Source organism: Salmo salar, chromosome ssa01, assembly GCF_905237065.1.
Source record: "Salmo salar chromosome ssa01, Ssal_v3.1, whole genome shotgun sequence".
NCBI lineage: Eukaryota > Metazoa > Chordata > Actinopteri > Salmoniformes > Salmonidae > Salmo > Salmo salar.
In genome coordinates this window covers 157487896-157506158 of record NC_059442.1, presented here as the reverse complement: position 1 = coordinate 157506158, position 18263 = coordinate 157487896, and the positions used below count along the sequence as shown (strand labels likewise).

Sequence of the window (18263 nt, the reverse complement as noted above, 5' to 3'; positions counted from 1 at the left end):
GACTGATATTATCTCAAAAACAAAACGTATGAGATATCCTAAGCCTGCGTTAACCTTATTTTCGGCGTTTATCCCCAACCCCTATTCTTTTCGCATTCATTTTCCCCATAGGAATGGCTGAAGTAACTAATTTCCGTTTTTTTAGGAAGTTGCATGCTGGCGAGTGCTATTGACATTTCGGAGCAGGTTAGGAAAACTTACTCCGCAGGTTAGGAGAATTAACGTAGTAGGTTAGGATAATTAGGTTAAGGTTAGCGTTGGTTAAAATGCTAAAAATGTTAGTGATGCTTATGCTGCAACCAAGAAAGATAATGTGGCTGCTGCTCATTTATTTAATTAGGAAAGTCAGTTAAGAACAAATTCATATTTACAATGATGACCTACCCTGGACGCAGCTGGGCGCCGCTCTATGGGCCTCCCAATCACGGCCGGATGTAATACAGCCTGGATTCGAACCAGGGACTGTAGTGTCGCCTCTTGCACTGAGATGCAGTGCTTTATACCGCTGCGTCACTCGGGAGTATGATGAAAGGGATGTCTTGAAGAGTATGCCCCTAACACTGTAATGCCTCTTAATTATAACTCGTTCAAGTCAATGATTGTACCACGTCTGTGCTTATAAAAATGCGTTTTTTTGCCTTTTTATATATAATTCTGCAAGTCAACTCTAATAAAGGATAGAAATAATTAGGTTTTCCATAATATTAACTTTTAGAGGGGGATATATGCTTTTAAATCATTATATTATTGCATTGTATTCGTTACATCTTTCATTCACTGAAATATCTTTCCAGTAATAAAATGTGTCCAATATGACGTACACCATCAGGAACTAAGCTATCCAGGTTCTGTTCACTGACGGAACATAATATGAGTAACACCATCACTCACAATAAGGAAAATACTAGGTTAGTTAGCTTAACATGTATCTTCTTATTCCATGTTAACGTATTATAATAATTACAGACAGTCGGTTTTTCGTTTGGTCAACGTTTCTGTTAATTGATGTCATTTTTGGCACTGAATTAGCTGCCACCATGTTATGGCAAAATATTGGTCATGATAGTTAACGTTAACGAGCTAGCTAACGCGGTTCGATTAGTTATCATGTCAGTCATTTCGACCGATGCGCACTGAAGTTAACCCCCTACACTGGTTTTAAATGTGCTATTGATTAAACATCAGTTGTCAAATTAACAGTAGACGTTTTTATTCAACAGGTGAGATACCCAACTTATCTCCCACCAATTGTGATGAAATCCATTAGGGGCGGGGCCAGAGGTCTCTAATGGATATGAAGTCTCAGGTAAACATGACATCTTGTTTCCTACTCCTCATCATTATTACAGTAACATTTACTTCCTATGCACACTGACTACAGTTTTTTAGACTGTTCATCTGATGTCCACAGAGGTTCCACTGGATTTGTCTAGTTATTGTAACACTGTCAGTGTTGTTATGGTACGTCCATATGACCAGATCAGATGGGTCCAACAGCATAATCGACATTGGTCTCCAAGGATACCTCAGGATCACCCCTGGCAGGAGGGATCAGGTGAGCTGTTGATTTTGAGAGGTCTGCTTTATGTTTTTCAACAGAGAATTAAAATGGGCATTTCTATTGGTCAAGCCCAGGTAGTCCCTCCCTGTTTCATTTTCTTTTTTTTTGGTGCCTAATGAACACAACCCATGCCTTGTTCCACTTGCCAACACCTTCAGCCAGAAAGAAACACAAACTATATGTTGATGTAAACACATTAATACATTTTCACCTCATGTGATTTTATGCCCTATTCTCTCCCTCCAGTTTCTGAAGATGCACTGCCGCCAGTGTGCCTTGGTCTCCAGCTCGGGCCAGATGCAGGGGGCAGGTCTCAGAGAGGAGATTGACCAAATGGGGTGTGTGATCCGCATGAACAACGCCCCCACGCTGGGCTATGAGAGGGACGTAGGGAGCAGAACCAGTCTGAGGGTCGTATCGCACACCAGTGTTCCCCTGCTGATTAAAAACGAGAGCTATTACTTCAGGCACTCTGCGGACACCACCTACGTGTTCTGGGGTCCTGAGCGGAACATGAGGCAGGATGGGAAAGGGCGTGTTTTTAATGCCTTGATGAAGATGGCCACGAAGTACCCGCAGGTCAAAATGTACATGGTGACTCGGGAGAAGATCCAGTACTGTGACAGTGTTTTTCAGAACGAGACAGGGAAAAACAGGTAAATAATGGCCTCGCCAAGCACTCAGGGGTCATGTTAATTAGGGTACAAGGGTCAAGTCCAGGTAGACTATTACTTTTTCAGTCCGTTTTCTTCTGTTTGGTGCCGAAATGAACACGACCAAGATTGCTATGCTGCTATTCTTATTATTATAAGTTTTCTCTGTTTCAGAATGAATTCAGGTGCTTTTCTCAGCACTGGTTTCTTCACCATGATCCTGGCCATGGACATGTGTGACAGTATTCACGTCTATGGGATGATCGACGATAACTTCTGCAGGTGAGTTATTTGAAAAAGATGTGGAAGCAACTACCTGTCTAATAGCACATGTATTCTGGTGTAATAGCACATTTATTCTGTTTTGAGATTAATTACATTTGAATAAAATAAACAGGAACCCTGAACTAGCTGTCAACTTGCCTTATATTACACTGTTTTGTGTTACACCACATTGTACTGAAAGCTATTGGGATTGATTGGCTGTATATGCCAATTAACCACACCTATTTCATGCTTCTCTGAAGCCGTGCCGATCACAGTGTTGCTCCCTACCACTACTACGAGGGAAGCCGGATGGACGAGTGCCGCATGTACCGGATGCACGAGCACGCAAGTCGTGGCGGCCATCGCTTCATCACCGAGAAGGCCATCTATGCCCGGTGGGCCTTGCACCACAGGGTGGAGTTCAAACACCCTTCCTGGAACCTGCAGGAGAGGAAACATGACCCCTGAGTGTTGTGCCTGGTTGACTTTTTTTTAATCTTTGTTGACCTCTGACCCCCGTATGACCCCGTCGAGGGGGAATTCTGTGCAGTATGAGAGTCAAATGATCTTACTCCTTCATGGGGCTACAGTATTAATTATAATATTTCTGACAGCCTAAATGGTATTCAAAACATTGTATTCAATAGTCAAGCATCAAACTGCCAACTTTTTTACATTGGTCAAAGTGCTCATATTTCTAATCTTAGACCTTTAGCCTATGGTTAAAGTACAGTATTCTAACCACTATTAAATTAAAACTGCTATTGGTAGGTCTAGTGATGCCAAATCAAATAAGATTTTTAGTGTTTGAACAAACTTGATGCCTTCGTTGTTTGTTTGTCATAATTATGCCTTTTCATTTCTGCACTCTTAAGATCCAATGTTTTGTCATTTAATGTAGCTTTTATGATGCACTGACTGAATGTTCAGCAACATATTATGTTTTTTCCTGTTCACTGCTGTACGCCCATGCATTTCAATGTAATTAAACATTGTTGGGCTTTCCTATCAGAGTTTAGTCTTAACATTTCAAACTTTTACATATATTTATTATTTCATGGTCCAAATGTAACAAGAATCATGAATTTAGTGTCACTGAAACGTAATAATGTGCTGGTCATTTACTATCAGAGAAAGTGACTGATAGCAAAGAGAAACTCTTGCTGATTTGATTGGTTTTTGCAGAGGCCAATGGAACAATTTGACCTGTTATGAGTAGAGACTCATCCCCAAAAAGTGTGCCTTTTTCTTTAACTTCCTATTTTTGTCTGACATTTTACACATGTTGACTTTAAACAAAACATGTTGTTGTTTGACAATGTAAATGGTTTAATGTTACTTTTAAGTAAGGTCTGATATGACTTATATTCTGATGGTCTTAATGATATTTACAAAGCTTGACAATGCTACAATCATGTTCAATGGAAAATCCCTATAGTCCTCTCTTTTGGAAATATGAAATGCTCTTTACCTGCCTTTTTAAATTACTAAATTATGTTGTCTGATTCCAAAGAAATGTATTATAAATGTTTACAGTATTGTGGTGTTTATCTTGTTTATTCTGAAGTTGTCTGGTTTTCCCAAAACTGAAATAAACTATGTACGTTTTCAAATACTAGCCTTTGTGTCTTCTCTAAATTATTTATTAAGTTCCTAATAATAATTTTCACTGCGGCGCTGAAATTTGGATGACGCAAGCGAGTCCCCTCCTACGATGGTTTAGGAGGATGGGGGACGCGCCGACAGCTCAAACGTCAACGATGCACAGATCTCATATGGATAAAAAAAAAACGAATTGGTAAGCAAACCTCGTATTCATTTCATTTAGTCATTATTCTACAGAAATTGTTGAATTACAGCCATTTCCCGCTATTATGCCTTATTTATGGTGTCAACACGACTCATGTCCGATAGCCTACGTTAGCAGTGAGACAACGGGTTTAGGTCTGCGCCAGAATATTGTCATGTCCCCCAATAGCTTATTCTATAGAATTGTTATATTTAGGTTTTGATAGGCTTATAATTACAGTTGTGTCAGTGCGCTCAAATTAAATATGTGCAATAGATATTCCTTTTTATTTAAACCGGAGGTGTTGATTTTCATGAACTACTGTCAAACGGATAGGGCCAAGATGTATGACATCAGTTGAATGAAAATAGGCAAACTATTAGAATGTTTGCAACCATAGTTCCACTTTAAATAAAAGTTTGGCATCCTAGCTAAGCGAACAACATCATTTAGCTTGCTTCATCAGTGATTAACCGAGGTAAAAAAAAGTTTCAGGTTGGATATTCAACGGATATTCGCGCTTTCAAACCACTTGAAAGCTATTGTCATGATGTTGGAAAAATTGCGCACAACATTGCACAGGTCTTATTTTCAAGTTTTGGCCATTAATTCGCTTTGCAAAGCTAATAAACATGTGGAAATGTGACCAGAATTTTGTATTCCTAGTTGAATTAGTTAGGGAGCGTAAACAAAGTAAAACCTTTTTTTTTTTTACATTTAAACGTCAATAGCTCCTTGGTCATGTGACCTACTGACTTCAAACAAGGTTCAGAATGTACACTCAGTGGGCTTACACATTGCACACCCTTTAGTTTGTCCATTTTTTATCTCACACGTTTTTACATTCATTTTAGAGCCAATCCTTATCCTGAAGTTACGGATCTTTTTTGCCAACTTCCCTTACCTACATTGTTATAACATGCCAGAGGCTGTTCACCTAGGAGACCTGCTGCGGATATGGGTACGGCCCGGCGTGAGATTTACACCCTCTCCCCCGGTTTTTCAAGGGCCCGGGAGAGCTCACCAGACGCCGCCGAAACCGCGATGCTTTCCAGGGCTTGGGGCCCTCTCTTGGGGTGAAACCATTTCAGGGTGCCCTGCCCTTCACAAAGATAAGAGAACTCTCCCCGGGGCACCCGCCAGCTTCTCCGGGATCGGTCGCATTACCGGACTGGATGCCTCGCGGCGCCCGTCTCCGTCAGTACATGGACATTCTGAAAGTAGTTTGAGGTCAGTAGGTCACATTACCAAGGAGCTATTGAAATTATAAAGTTCAGAAAATTAATGTAAGGATCTATTGAAATTAGAAACATTGAAAATTAATGTAAAATTGAGTGAGATGAAAATGGACAAACTAAAGGTTGTGGAATGTGTAGGCCCACTGAGTATACATTCTGAACCTTGTTTGAGGTCAGTAGGTCACATGACCAAGGAGCTATTGAAATTCTAAGGTTTGGAAAATTAATGTAAAATCATGTGAGATGAAAATGGACAAACTAAAGGGTGTGCAATATACAAGGGTAGTCAGTGGACATTCTGAACCTTGTTTGAGGTCAGTAGGGCACATGACAAAGGAGCTATCGAAATTAGAAACACTGAAAAACATTGAAAATTCATGTAAAACTGTGTGAGATGAAAATGGACAAACTAAAGGGTGTGCAATGTGTAGGCCAACTGAGTGTACATTCTGGACATTGTTTGAAGTCAGTCACATGACCAAGGAGCTATTGAAATTAAAACATGTAAATAAATAATTTAAAATAGTGCGAGATGTAAATCTACAAAAAATAAAGTGTGTGCAATGTGTATCTATGCCATCAGGTTAGCTAGAACCAGTTTTGAACGTTTTAGGAGTAATGGTTAAAGAGCTATTGAAATTTGAAAACTATTATTTGTCACTATATTGACGGTCCCTAACTGCTGTTGGTGGATGTAAGGAAGACTACAGGCGAATATCCAACCTGAATCTGTATTTTCCTCGGTCAGAGATTAGGTTTTGAGAAATAACTTGATATCGGTAACTCATCATCCTCCTGGTAAAGTTGTCAGTCATCATATAGATGGCAAGCAAATCAAACAATATTTGGATATACTCATCTAGTTTCACCCCAAAAGTTCGCTTGTTAACTAGCTAGCTAGCCAGCCATATTGACCTGATCTGTTTTTAGCTAACCAATGTGGCATGGTCCATCAATAAATATAGCCTATATCGGTATATCATGTCTGTCAGCAGCAATCACAATCTAACACTCTTAAAAACCGTTGAAAAGGGGAATATGTTAGCGATCTTCGCTTGGTAGGCCTACAATGGTTGGGGGAAAAAGTACATTAGGTCTACCTACCACACTAGCTACATGTTTAGCCAACTACAACGTTTCTACCTGCGGTAGCTTGCAAAGTAAACATCAGCTAACCGTCCCATGGCAAATGCTTCCTTCTGCTGCTTGACAGGCAGAGCCCAAAAAATATTTAAAATAAACCTAAACCATGCATACTTGTCAGGTATAGTTCACTTTTATTTTATATCAATCAAATATCAAAATAATGGTGGTCAATATTGAGAGAGATCGTGAAGCTACCCTCACGTATCTGAAATTACATAATCAATTGATGTTTACCAATCATGAAAAGTATGCAGTAACTTGCTGTATAACTCTGGTAGAGCTAAATGTGCGCATTTGTTTTGCATGGAATAATTGGAAACGTGTAGGTCTGACAATGCTCTTCAAGAGGGGATGATATTACAACCAAATAGTTAACATTTATTTAACAACGGCAAGCAGTTGTCAATGGTTTTAGCGGAGCAGGCAAATCGAACGAAAAACAACTTATTGTGACGTTTTGTTAAACTACCTATTGACTATAAGTATACAAGATAGCAGCCTGAAAGATTTGAGCGTGTATTCACTATGGAACATCTGCCTCTTGACAGGGGTGGTGACCAGAAAAGCACAGAACATGCAATGTAGCTCAGCCTCACTTGGAAGCATGGGGCTGAGGCTTGTTGAAAAGGTAAAATCATTCTGAGCATTGATATACTCTCACTTAAAATGTTTACTTTTTTGTGGTCAAATTAGCCATCAAATATCATTACTGATGCATTGTGCATAATAGGCCTATCTGTATGTTTTGTAAAAGCATTTGGTCACATTATGTGGAAAGATGGTAAATAAACCTGAACTTGAAACAAGCGAGTTCCTCTCAGAATGGCAACTGTTATTTGAACTGCCTTTTAGAGGTTGTTTTTCATTATATAAGCCAGATAGACAACAAAGCACTAACATTGATCTCGGCAACCAGAACCAAATACAGTGTTCATGCTGGTCAGCTACTCAATACATGTATGTAACAGTCTGTCACAAGAGACTAACATTGACAGACAACACACCACGAACATTGATGTATATTATATCACTGGTTCCCCCTATCTTTGGCAGCAAGGGCCTCAGAGCCAGAAGATGGTGATCTTCGGAGCCATCTTCCTCCTGATGACCCTCCTCATCCTCTTTAGCTCCAACAGCGGCAACGACATCAGTCCCTTCTACAGTCCCTTCCGGGTGTCCTCGCCTCATCACCCCATCAAGGTCACTGACCTCAAGAAATGGGCAGGGAAGGAGGGCTATGTGGCTGTCTATGGAAACAAGGTAATTTACACGCAGGGTTTGAATTACAGAGAAAATCTATGGAACCTCTATTTAATGCAGGAGACGTGGTCAAGAAGGCTACATCTTGTATAAAAGCAGAACATTAAAGTCATGGGTTAATTTGAACCCTGTTCTTCTCACACTTGCGAGGTTAAGTTGAAGTGGTGCCAAAAATGCTTAGCACTGGCTAAATGTAGTGGGTGGATTATAGTCTCCACCACATGATCCATAGAAACAATAATGCATAGCCCAAAAACAGACACAAATGCATTTTAGGAACAACTCAAGTCCAAATTGAGTAAAAAAACTGTTGCACAGTTCATACAGCTGTGTTCATATAGCTGTTTTCTGTATGACTGTGGTGAGCTTTAGTTTTGGACTACTATTTAACTTCCACTGAAGTTTCAGAGAGAAAGAGAACACAGGGAGACGAACACCTACCTTGAGGTGACAGCATCCCCTCCCCAATATGCCCCCATAGACACAACTATGACAAAACAACCAACAAAAGCGGGTCACAACTCCTGCAGCTCTGTCGCAAGCTGGGTCAGTGGCAGGCTTCGAGGGGACTCCTGTGGTGCACCTACAGTTGAAGTCGGAAGTTTACATACACTTAGATTGGAGTCATTAAAACTCGTTTTTCAACCACTCCACACATTTCTTGTTAACAAACTATAGTTTTGGCAAGTCGGTTAGGACATCTACTTTGTCCATTTTTTTCCAACAAATGTTTACAGACAGATTATTTCACTTATAATTCACTGTAACACAATTCCAGTGGGTCAGAAGTTTACATACACTAAGTTGACTGTGCCGTTAAACAGCTTGGAAAATTCCAGAAAATGATGTCATGGCTTTAGAAGCTTCTGATAGGCTAATTGAAATCATTTGAGTCAATTGGAGGTGTACCTGTGGATGTATTTCAATGCTTGAGTACAAAGCCAAAACAAAAAAACATGTCACTGTCCCAATACTTTGAGCTCACTGTATGTTATATACTGTATATATTTTCTCAGTTGTTGTTTCTGCATTCCCTCTCCAGAGTCTGACCCTGCACTGCCACCACTGTGCCCTGGTGACCAGCTCCAGCCACGTGCTGGACAGCGGGGCCGGACCGGACATCGACCGCGCCCAGTGTGTGATCCGCATGAATGACGCCCCCCTGTCGGGGTTCGAACGTGACGTGGGGAGCCGGACCACCCTCAGGGTGGTGGCTCACTCGAGCGTGTTCAGGGTGGTTCGACGGCCAGCTGAGTTTCTCAATCTAACAGACCACCAGGCAAATTCGGCAGTCATATTCTGGGGACCACCCACCAAGATTGGTAGAGAGGCTAAAGGAACACTGTACCGTCTGATCCAGAGAGTCAGCATGACCTACAGTAACCTATCCAGCTTTACCATCACGCCTAGCAAGATGCACAAGTTTGATACACTGTTTCAGAAGGAGACCGGGCGAGACAGGTGGGTAGAATGAAGGAAAGCTGTTATGGTGAAAGAACAATGGGGATAATGCAAAAATCTGTACAAATTCAATATATAATTACCAATCTATTTTGGCACTATCAATCGATAATGATGAGCACAATGTGGGGATTTTCCTGGCATCTAATGATAGACATTTCTATCAACCGCTAAATGCTATTTTTGTTAACGTTTTATTCTACGGTTTCCTTTCACAGAGCAAAGTCTCAGTCCTGGTTGAGCACCGGCTGGTTCACAATGGTGATTGCGATAGAGAAGTGTGACAATATTAAAGTGTACGGGATGGTTCCGCCCAGTCACTGTGGGTGAGTATGAACTAATGAATAATGTTACACATAAGAGGATGAGTCAATGATAGTGATCTATCAAGCACTTAAATCTACCTGGCTATTACATTGTGTAATCATAAATTAGTAGTGAGCAATTAGTTAATCATCTATACTGATTATTATGGAACCATTGTGTCCAACTGACAGGATTGCTTTCCTATAAACAGAACATTGTATATTATGGTTGTCTTTGAAAGAAGCCGGGCGAAGACCTTTGGGTCGGAATGTTGCACTTTAAAACAGCAGGGGGAGAATTTGTCTATGAAGGAGCCGTAGAGTTATTGCTACCCAACGTTTTCTGGTTGTCAATGTAATCATTTGTAATGCCTCTTCTTCCAGAAAAAAGCCCCAGCCCAAGAAGATGCCCTACCACTACTATAAACCCAGAGGCACAGATGAGTGTGTGACCTACCTGCAAAATGAGAGGGGTCGGAAGGGCCCCCACCATCGCTTCATCACAGAGAAACAGGTGTTTGCACGCTGGGCCAAGCAGTATAACATCACCTTCACTCACCCCACATGGTGAGATGACTGGTTCCTTCAACAAAGTTAGCCCAAGGTATGAGAGGTGATGCACACATCTGGACCAGGGTCCTGGACAGTGCACGAATACCCTTTTCACACTACCGGACCGAGCTGAGCCTAGCTGTATCGGCCTGGTTGGCCATCCACCATACAGTAGTTGCTGGAACTGTGATGTAAAGGACAACGTGAAAAGAAAATAGAGCCAGCACGTGTATGGTTCAGGTCGGCCCTATTATGTCAATCGGACAATATTAAGTTGAATATACTTTATTATTCTTATAGAACTACACGTTTCTGTGTCCCCTTCTCCAAATGACAGCCATTTCTGTAGCTCTGTGATGAACCCGAGCTTGGTTTGTAATTATTAATACATTCTGAATTATTTTTGTTTATTTTTTTGACAGTGCAAAATCAACATTTTATGGGATTTTGTAAATAAGGTATTTCCTGTGTTTGGCAAGGAAGTTTGAAGAGGGCAACTGCCAAAATATTTATTGTAAATAAACAAATTAATTGATATTTAAAGATATTTTTACATGTTTATAATGCTTTTGTTAAATGTCCTCAAAAGCACTCGCATAACAATTGAGGGAAGATTGCTTTAAAACTTCTTGAATAATACAATCTGCAGTAGTTACATCCATTTTTAAACTTGAAGAATATAACTTAAATGGCTCATGAGCTTAGTTCAACTTTCTTACCCCATCAGAACTGAAAATATAAACTGGTTTTACTCCAATGTTGGTAAACAACCTAAACGTAAACAAACACTGTATACCCTCAAAGCACAAACTATCATTTTTATATTGTGTTCAGTCCTTGCATCCATAGCTCTATGAATGAGTGGTTACATTTCTCCATCCCTTAGCGAAACAGTGGAGGGGAGAACACTTGTTTCAACGCTTTAAAGGAATTCATTTGAGACCTTTATATGCTTACAGACAGTATGGCTAAAGTTAAGTGACATATTTGTAGCATTACCGTATCCAATCAAACCTTTTATGGCTCAGTGTTAATATACCAACATCAGAACACAAGCTTACATTTATAGCGCTGTAGGTTGGCTCGTGCCAAGCCAATGGATTCACACCATGCCTGTTGAATGTAGGGGTGTGTGAGCTTCTGTAAGGCATTCACACAAATGTGCTCTATTAGATAGCTAGTAGTTTTATCCTGTCTAACCACGACACGGACAAACGTTGCCTCGTCGTCATGTTTGACCCTTTACCTCTGACTTCCTGAGGCAGCTGTTTGAGTTTGAATAATTAAAAATAATGTATTGCGGTATTCATTAGCATTACTGAACAGAATGTATTGCATTATTTATTGTTAGCATTGTGTTCAGCAACTTATTCTTCATGTATGTTCTGTAATGCGTCTTGAGAACAAATTACATAAACTGATGCATATAAATGACTTAATTCACCTGGAATCCTATACAGAGGGGATAGTAGAAACAAAGCAAAGCTAGCATTAGCATTAACTAGCAAAAAGCTACCAAAGAGAGAGGATGTAGATAAGGAAACACCAAGAATGAGGTCTCATGGCTAAGACACTGGGTTCTTCTTCACTTATGCTGTGATCTCTTACCCTTGAATAAATAAAAAAACAGCACAGAATAATCCCAGCAATGTCCATTCATTCGATCCCAGAAGTATTTAAATATTAAACCATCGACTCCTGGGTCAGTTAGCTTCACCCAGTTCCCCAAAAAAGTGAATTATTTTTTAGATCCTTTAGACTTCCTCTCAGTGATGGTTTGTCAGTAGCCACTTCCTGTTATGAAACGTTCGACTTGTCTGGAAATGCGGCTGTGATTTTCTGCCTCAGGCTGGACATGGAGATCAGGATGGCCTCCTGTGGAAAACATGATCACAGCAACAGAATATAGACTGGTCAGATTGAACTCCCAGCCAATATGACAGATTAAGGGCCCCAAGTTTTTCCTTTACCAAGTAGGGCACCTGTCAAACTCATTAAACGGAGGGCCGAGTGTCTAGGGGTTTTCGCTGCACCCTTGTACTTGATTGATGAATTAAGGTCACTAATTAGTAAGGAACTCGGCTCACCTGATTGTCTAAGGCTTAAATTAAATGAAAAAACAAAAACCCTCTGTGGAATGGGTTTGACATCCCTGATGTAGGGAAACCATGTTCCATTGTCAGTGTCTTTCCTGGTCAGGGAATAACTGTGACCTACAGCAGACATGTGAACGACAGTCTGCTCCACACTCCCCTCTGCTCCACACTCCCCTCTGCTCCACACTCCCCTCTGCTCCACACTCCCCTCTGCTCCACACTCCCCTCTGCTCCACACTCCCCTCTGCTCCACACTCCCCTCTGCTCCACACTCCCCTCTGCTCCACACTCCCCTCTGCTCCACACTCCCCTCTGCTCCACACTCCCCTCTGCTCCACACTCACCTCTGCTCCACACTCACCTCTGCTCCACACTCACCTCTGTGCGGATGGTCCTGCTGCCCTGGTTGGGGCAGGTGTTGAGGTACAGGTCAAACAGGACACCGGGGTCCGTCACCTCCAGGTTCTGATCAGCGTCCACACTGGCCTCCAAGCCCTGCAGACCACCAAACACAACCAACATGTGCCTGGAGAGTGAACACAGAACAAAGTTTTAGGCCATATATAATCTCGGCTAACCCAGAATTAAAGTCTTGCATTATTGGTCAGTTGCTCGATTAAGTTCTGGGTCCTTACATGTTAAGAGAAGGGATTAAGAGATGCTATAACAAGGAGCTCCACCCTCTGTCTTTGCAAGTTACGTACAAGTCTATGTCCCCTCCTCTTCTGAAATTCTAAAGATACTAACACCTGCGACATTGTGATATGTCCAAATAACCAGTGATGAAGAACCCAAACACCAGAACTTCTGCTCATTATCCCACGCATTCCCCACAGATTCTACGGTACCAGTTGTTGACGTAGATCTGTCCACGAGAGATTCAGTCATATACAACAAAGTTATGTAATATATGTAAACAGGTCATCCACCAGACCTTCTTGCATTTTGTAGTTCTTGCCCTCATACTCTGAACTTACTTGAATGGAGAAAGAGAAGTTGTGTCAACATCTACGCCTTTCTCAGATGTTCCAATGGTCAGATCATAGCCCTCTTTATGTGGACACTCAGTGAACACATTACCTGCAATCCAAATCAACACTTGGTAAAGTGAATGAAACTCTCAACCTCACGAAATTGAAAAGAATGGCTCCAGTTGTGGAAGATATGTAAATCATACACCTACTTAGACTTGAGGCCAGGCGAACACTGTAGCCCCAGTACAGACCTCCCTCTGTTCGCGGCTTGTGAGGCGCCACCACCACCCCTTTGTGTAGTCTACCATCTGTGTAAACACACAAAATACTGAGCAACTATGAGTGCAGCATCATATTTGCATGTGAATAACTGAAATGTACTTCTCAGAAGCTCCTATTCATGGAATCAAAGATCAGCCGAGTTGGATGTACAGATATGGACCTACCTTTATTCTGGATCTTGTTCATGTGGACAGTGACTCTGAGACCAGACTGTAGCTGCTTATCTATCTGCACCTCCTAAAAGTAGCAGAAAGACATCAGTCCTCTACTACATCCTGCTCCTGTTGGGTTTCAATATCAGCACACAGCTTTCTCGGTCCGTTGACCTATGGTTCTTCTTATGGCATATTACCGTACTTTATCATCATATCGAGACATCTACTCACCTTCCACATCCCACAGTTGACCAAGGAGCCTTTTCCTGGTTTGCTAGGCCGATCGAGGACCACTCCCTCCCGGTACTCACACTCATCATCCTTCCTCATGTGGTGAGGGCTGTCCAGAGGGTTGAGCAAGCCTGAGGGGAAAGGACCAACACATGGTTAGGGCTGTACTAGAACATTCATTAGAATGTTTACACCATGACATGTGATCATTAAATGGTTGGGAAAATCTGGAATGGAGGTGGAGTTATACAGCGACTCACTCACCGGCATACTGTAAATCTTTATGCATTGGGAAGAATGATTTGCGCAGGTACCTTGGAAAATAATACAAAAAGGAAGAGGATTCAAACCTTAGTCAAAGACAGCAACTGCGTTTGACTTAGTCTGTTATAAGTCAATGCAGTACTTACTGTGGGCATTCCAAGAACTGGAGGATTCTAGCCAGTTGAATGCAGGCTTGACCCTTCTTGCCGACACCATTGAATTCTCCCTCAACAGTCCTGTGAAATAAAACATTGTGGATCTGTCAAGACCTAATATCTAAAACAGCATCAAACTACTAAAGACATGAGCCTAAAATAAGATGCACAGAAACAGAGGTCTTACTTGACATCCTCATCTTGTTCGTCAAATACGATGATCTCGTCGACACAGAACACGACGCAGGCTCTGGCTATCTGTCCAGCCAGGTACGTGCGGAGTTCTGTAGACTGGGCATTGTCCAGGACAGAACCAGGCAAGGCCACGCTCACTGTGTACAACCGTCCTAGGGTTACAGATACTGGAGTCAAAATCATACATTATTTTTATTCTAATGCATTTTTTTAAGATAGAGGGATCATAGTGGAATAACCAGTGGGGTGAAAACCTAGTCAATATTACCTGATCGGCTTTCCCTCTGACTCTGCTGCAGTGCTGCCTCAGTCTTCTCCTCCACCTCTTGCTTCTGCTTGTCAAGTTGTTGAATCAGCTTGGATTCTTTGACTTGCTTCTTGATCTCTTTTCCTATTATTCAGAAAAAACATGAGCTGGATTCACAAATCAACAAGTAGTATTTAAGGAAGTCATGGTGGTTACCTTGTCAGTTGCACAACTGAAAACATTCAACCGAAATGTGTATTCCGCATTTAACCCAACCTCTGAATCTGAGAGGTGCGGGAGCTGCCTTAATCGACATTCACGTCATCGGCGCCCCAACGGCAGATTTTTCCACCTTGCCAGCTCGGGGATTCGAACCAGCGACCTTTCGGTTACCGTTAGGCTAAAATACTAAGTAGTGTAAACTTAGTATCTACATAGGCACATGGCAATAATTCCCATTTCATGTCATGAGAGTCTGCTTATAAACACGGTTGTGATTTCTGATTTAGTACAATATTGAACTCAATCCCAACTGTGGTCAGATAACACGTTGTCTGTAAAAGTGCACATGCCCCGATAATCATCAACCATAGCGATTAGTTTGGCAAGTTTTCCACAAGAAAAGAAAAAGTAGGATGAAGGTTACTTACGTTCCGCTTTCCATTTCTTCCAATCTACTCTCTCCTCGCCCTGTAAAACAATAACATATACACACCATGTTAGTTAGCATTATGCTAGCTGGCGAACCGATGTAAAATTATGGTTGTTTATCGTAAAAATCCCTAAAATGTCAAGATGTGTCTGACACGAATTGCCTCTTTTACACATCAGAAGACAACGTATGACGTCCCAATTTAAAATACCTGAGAAGAGGATAACTTAGGCTTTTTCGATGCAACGCAGTCCGTCATCTTTCCCTTCAACCAACACGTGAAAACAGAAACTGACACACTTCCGGTTCGCATAATACATTTTCAAAATAAAAGTAATCTTTTATTTTTTATTTTATTTCACCTTTATTTAACCAGGTAGGCAAGTTGAGAACAAGTTCTCATTTACAATTGCGACCTGGCCAAGATAAAGCAAAGCAGTTTGACACATACAACAACACAGAGTTACACATGGAGTAAAACAAACATACAGTCAATAATATAGAAGAAAAATAAGTCTATATACAAAGTGAGAAAATGAGGTGAGATAAGGGAGGTAAAGGCAAAAAAAGGCATGGTGGCGAAGTAAATAATATAGCAAGTAAAACACTGGAATGGTAGATTTGCAGTGGAAGAAAGTGTAGAGTAGAAATAGAAATAATGGGGTGCAAAGGAGCAAAATAAATAAATAAATACAGTAGAGGAAGAGGTAGTTGTTTGGGCTAAATTATAGATGGGCTATGTACAGGTGCAGTAATCTGTGAGCTGCTCTGACAGCTGGTGCGTAAAGCTAGTGAGGGAGATAAGTGTTTCCAGTTTTAGAGATTTTTGTAGTTTGTTCCAGTCATTGGCAGCAGAGAACTGGAAGGAGAGACTGCATCCAATTTATTGAGTAGGATATTGGAGGCTATTTTGTAAATGACATCGCCGAAGTCGAGGATCGGTAGGATGGTCAGTTTTACGAGGGTATGTTTGGCAGCATGAGTGAAAGATGCTTTGTTGCGAAATAGGAAGCCAATTCTAGATTTAACTTTGGATTGGAGATGTTTGATGTGAGTCTGGAAGGAGTTTACAGTCTAACCAGACACCTAGGTATTTGTAGTTGTCCACATATTCTAAGTCAGAACCGTCCAGAGTAGTGATGCTGGACGGGCGGGCAGGTGCAGGCAGCAATCGGTTGAAGAGCATGCATTTAGTTTTACTTGTATTTAAGAGCAGTTGGAGGCCACGGAAGGAGAGTTGTATGGCATTGAAGCTCGTCTGGAGGGTAGTTAACACAGTGTCCAAAGAAGGGCCAGAAGTATACAGAATGGTGTTGTCTGCGTAGAGGTGGATCAGAGACTCACCAGCAGCAAGAGCGACATCATTGATGTATACAGAGAAAAGAGTCGGCCCAAGAATTGAACCCTGTGGCACCCCCATAGAGACTGCCAGAGGCCCGGACAACAGGCCCTCCGATTTGACACACTGAACTCTATCAGAGAAGTCGTTGGTGAACCAGGCGAGGCAATCATTTGAGAAACCAAGGCTGTTGAGTCTGCCGATGAGGATGTGGTGATTGACAGAGTCGAAAGCCTTGGCCAGGTCAATGAATACGGCTGCACAGTATTGTTTCTTATCGATGGCTGTTAAGATATCGTTTAGGACCTTGAGCGTGGCTGAGGTGCACCCATGACCAGCTCTGAAACCAGATTGCATAGTGGAGAAGGTGCGGTGGGATTCGAAATGGTTGGCAATCTGTTTGTTGACTTGGCTTTCGAAGACTTTAGAGAGGCAGGGTAGGATAGATATAGGTCTGTAGCAGTTTGGGTCAAGAGTGTCCCCCCCTTTGAAGAGGGGGATGACCGCAGCTGCTTTCCAATCTTTGGGAATCTCAGACGACACAAAAGAGAGGTTGAACAGGCTAGTGATAGGGTTTGCAACAATTTCGGCAGATAATTTTAGAAAGAAAGGGTCCAGATTGTCTAACCCGGCTGATTTGTAGGGGTCCAGATTTTGCAGCTCTTTCAGAACATCAGCTGACTGGATTTGGGAGAAGGAGAAATGGGGAAGGCTTGGGCGAGTTGCTGTGGGGGGTGCAGTGCTGTTGACCGGGGTAGGGGTAGCCAGGTGGAAAGCATGGCCAGCCGTAGAAAAATGCTTATTGAAATTCTCAATTATAGTGGATTTATCGGTGGTGACAGAGTTTCCTATCCTCAGTGCAGTGGGCAGCTGGGAGGAGGTGCTCTTATTCTCCAAGGACTTTAGTGTCCCAGAACTTTTTGAGTTTGTGTTACAGGAAGCAAATTTCTGCTTGAAAAAGCTAGCCTTGGCTTTTGTAACTGCCTGTGTATATTGGTTTCTAACTTCCCTGAAAAGTTGCATATCACGGGGGCTGTTCGATGCTAATGCAGAACGCCACAGGATGTTTTTGTGTTGGTTAAGGGCAGTCAGGTCTGGAGAGAACCAAGGGCTATATCTGTTCCTGGTTCTACATTTCTTGAATGGGGCTTGCTTATTTAAGATGGTGAGAAAGGCATTTAAAAAAAATAACCTGTTAAAGGAATTTTATATCTTGATGATAATAATCAATTCACCTTGACTAATGCCGAAGGTTTGTAAGACAATGGGTTAAATAATTAGGCAAGGACTCAGCTTTCTGCAAAAGGTTTCTGTAGTTTTATTCAGAGAACGTTCTGAGGTCAGGATAACAAAACAGTCATTATATAGTTCTTGCTTACTTACGCACATGCATTTACACACAAACTGTTGGTGACCTGCGTCCCCCATTCCCACACTTTAT

The 18263-nt window shown here is 41.7% G+C and overlaps 3 protein-coding genes across 9 annotated transcripts; 2 read left to right on the top strand and 1 right to left on the bottom strand.

Moving 5' to 3' along the window:
* The first annotated feature begins 878 nt into the window (after positions 1-878).
* st6galnac4 (ST6 (alpha-N-acetyl-neuraminyl-2,3-beta-galactosyl-1,3)-N-acetylgalactosaminide alpha-2,6-sialyltransferase 4) lies at positions 879-4099 on the top strand. 2 transcript variants are annotated; one of them, NM_001141751.1, is given in 6 exon segments: positions 879-908; positions 1221-1306; positions 1412-1555; positions 1808-2217; positions 2389-2496; positions 2742-4094. In NM_001141751.1, coding segments are annotated over 5 exon segments (888 nt in total). In that variant the 5' UTR covers positions 879-908; positions 1221-1288; the 3' UTR covers positions 2950-4094.
* A 97-nt stretch (positions 4100-4196) lies between these two features.
* st6galnac6 (ST6 (alpha-N-acetyl-neuraminyl-2,3-beta-galactosyl-1,3)-N-acetylgalactosaminide alpha-2,6-sialyltransferase 6) lies at positions 4197-11663 on the top strand. Of its 6 annotated transcripts, NM_001140238.1 has the most exon segments (7): positions 4246-4271; positions 4273-4279; positions 7203-7282; positions 7708-7914; positions 8957-9375; positions 9594-9701; positions 10065-11663. In NM_001140238.1, coding segments are annotated over 7 exon segments (1023 nt in total). In that variant the 5' UTR covers positions 4246-4256; the 3' UTR covers positions 10252-11663.
* Positions 11608-15749, bottom strand: spout1 (SPOUT domain containing methyltransferase 1). The gene is made up of 12 exons (NM_001165286.2): positions 15695-15749; positions 15482-15521; positions 14853-14975; positions 14577-14736; positions 14381-14470; positions 14235-14284; positions 13971-14101; positions 13749-13821; positions 13512-13610; positions 13306-13408; positions 12707-12854; positions 11608-12107 (listed from the first exon to the last, which is right to left on the bottom strand). Exons 1-12 carry the CDS (start codon positions 15740-15742, stop codon positions 12030-12032), a joined length of 1143 nt encoding a protein of 380 aa, NP_001158758.1. The 5' UTR covers positions 15743-15749; the 3' UTR covers positions 11608-12029.
* Positions 15750-18263: the final 2514 nt, after the last annotated feature.

Excerpts from the sequence above, each read along its gene's own strand:
- st6galnac6 (XM_014141317.2), top strand. The coding sequence starts at position 6,691 with ATGGCAAATGCTTCCTTCTGCTGCTTGACAGGCAGAGCCCAAAAAATA. Across the intron at positions 6,773-7,202 it reads AAACCATGCATACTTGTCAG|GGGTGGTGACCAGAAAAGCA; the intron begins GTATAGTTCACT and ends GCCTCTTGACAG. Across the intron at positions 9,702-10,064 it reads GTTCCGCCCAGTCACTGTGG|AAAAAAGCCCCAGCCCAAGA; the intron begins GTGAGTATGAAC and ends CTCTTCTTCCAG.
- spout1 (NM_001165286.2), bottom strand. The coding sequence starts at position 15,742 with ATGACGGACTGCGTTGCATCGAAAAAGCCTAAGTTATCCTCTTCTCAG. Across the intron at positions 13,822-13,970 it reads TCAACTGTGGGATGTGGAAG|GAGGTGCAGATAGATAAGCA; the intron begins GTGAGTAGATGT and ends TGCTACTTTTAG. Across the intron at positions 13,409-13,511 it reads TCGCCTGGCCTCAAGTCTAA|GTAATGTGTTCACTGAGTGT; the intron begins GTAGGTGTATGA and ends TTTGGATTGCAG.
- st6galnac4 (XM_014141398.2), top strand. The coding sequence starts at position 1,817 with ATGCACTGCCGCCAGTGTGCCTTGGTCTCCAGCTCGGGCCAGATGCAG. Across the intron at positions 2,218-2,388 it reads AACGAGACAGGGAAAAACAG|AATGAATTCAGGTGCTTTTC; the intron begins GTAAATAATGGC and ends TCTCTGTTTCAG. Across the intron at positions 2,497-2,741 it reads ATCGACGATAACTTCTGCAG|CCGTGCCGATCACAGTGTTG; the intron begins GTGAGTTATTTG and ends GCTTCTCTGAAG.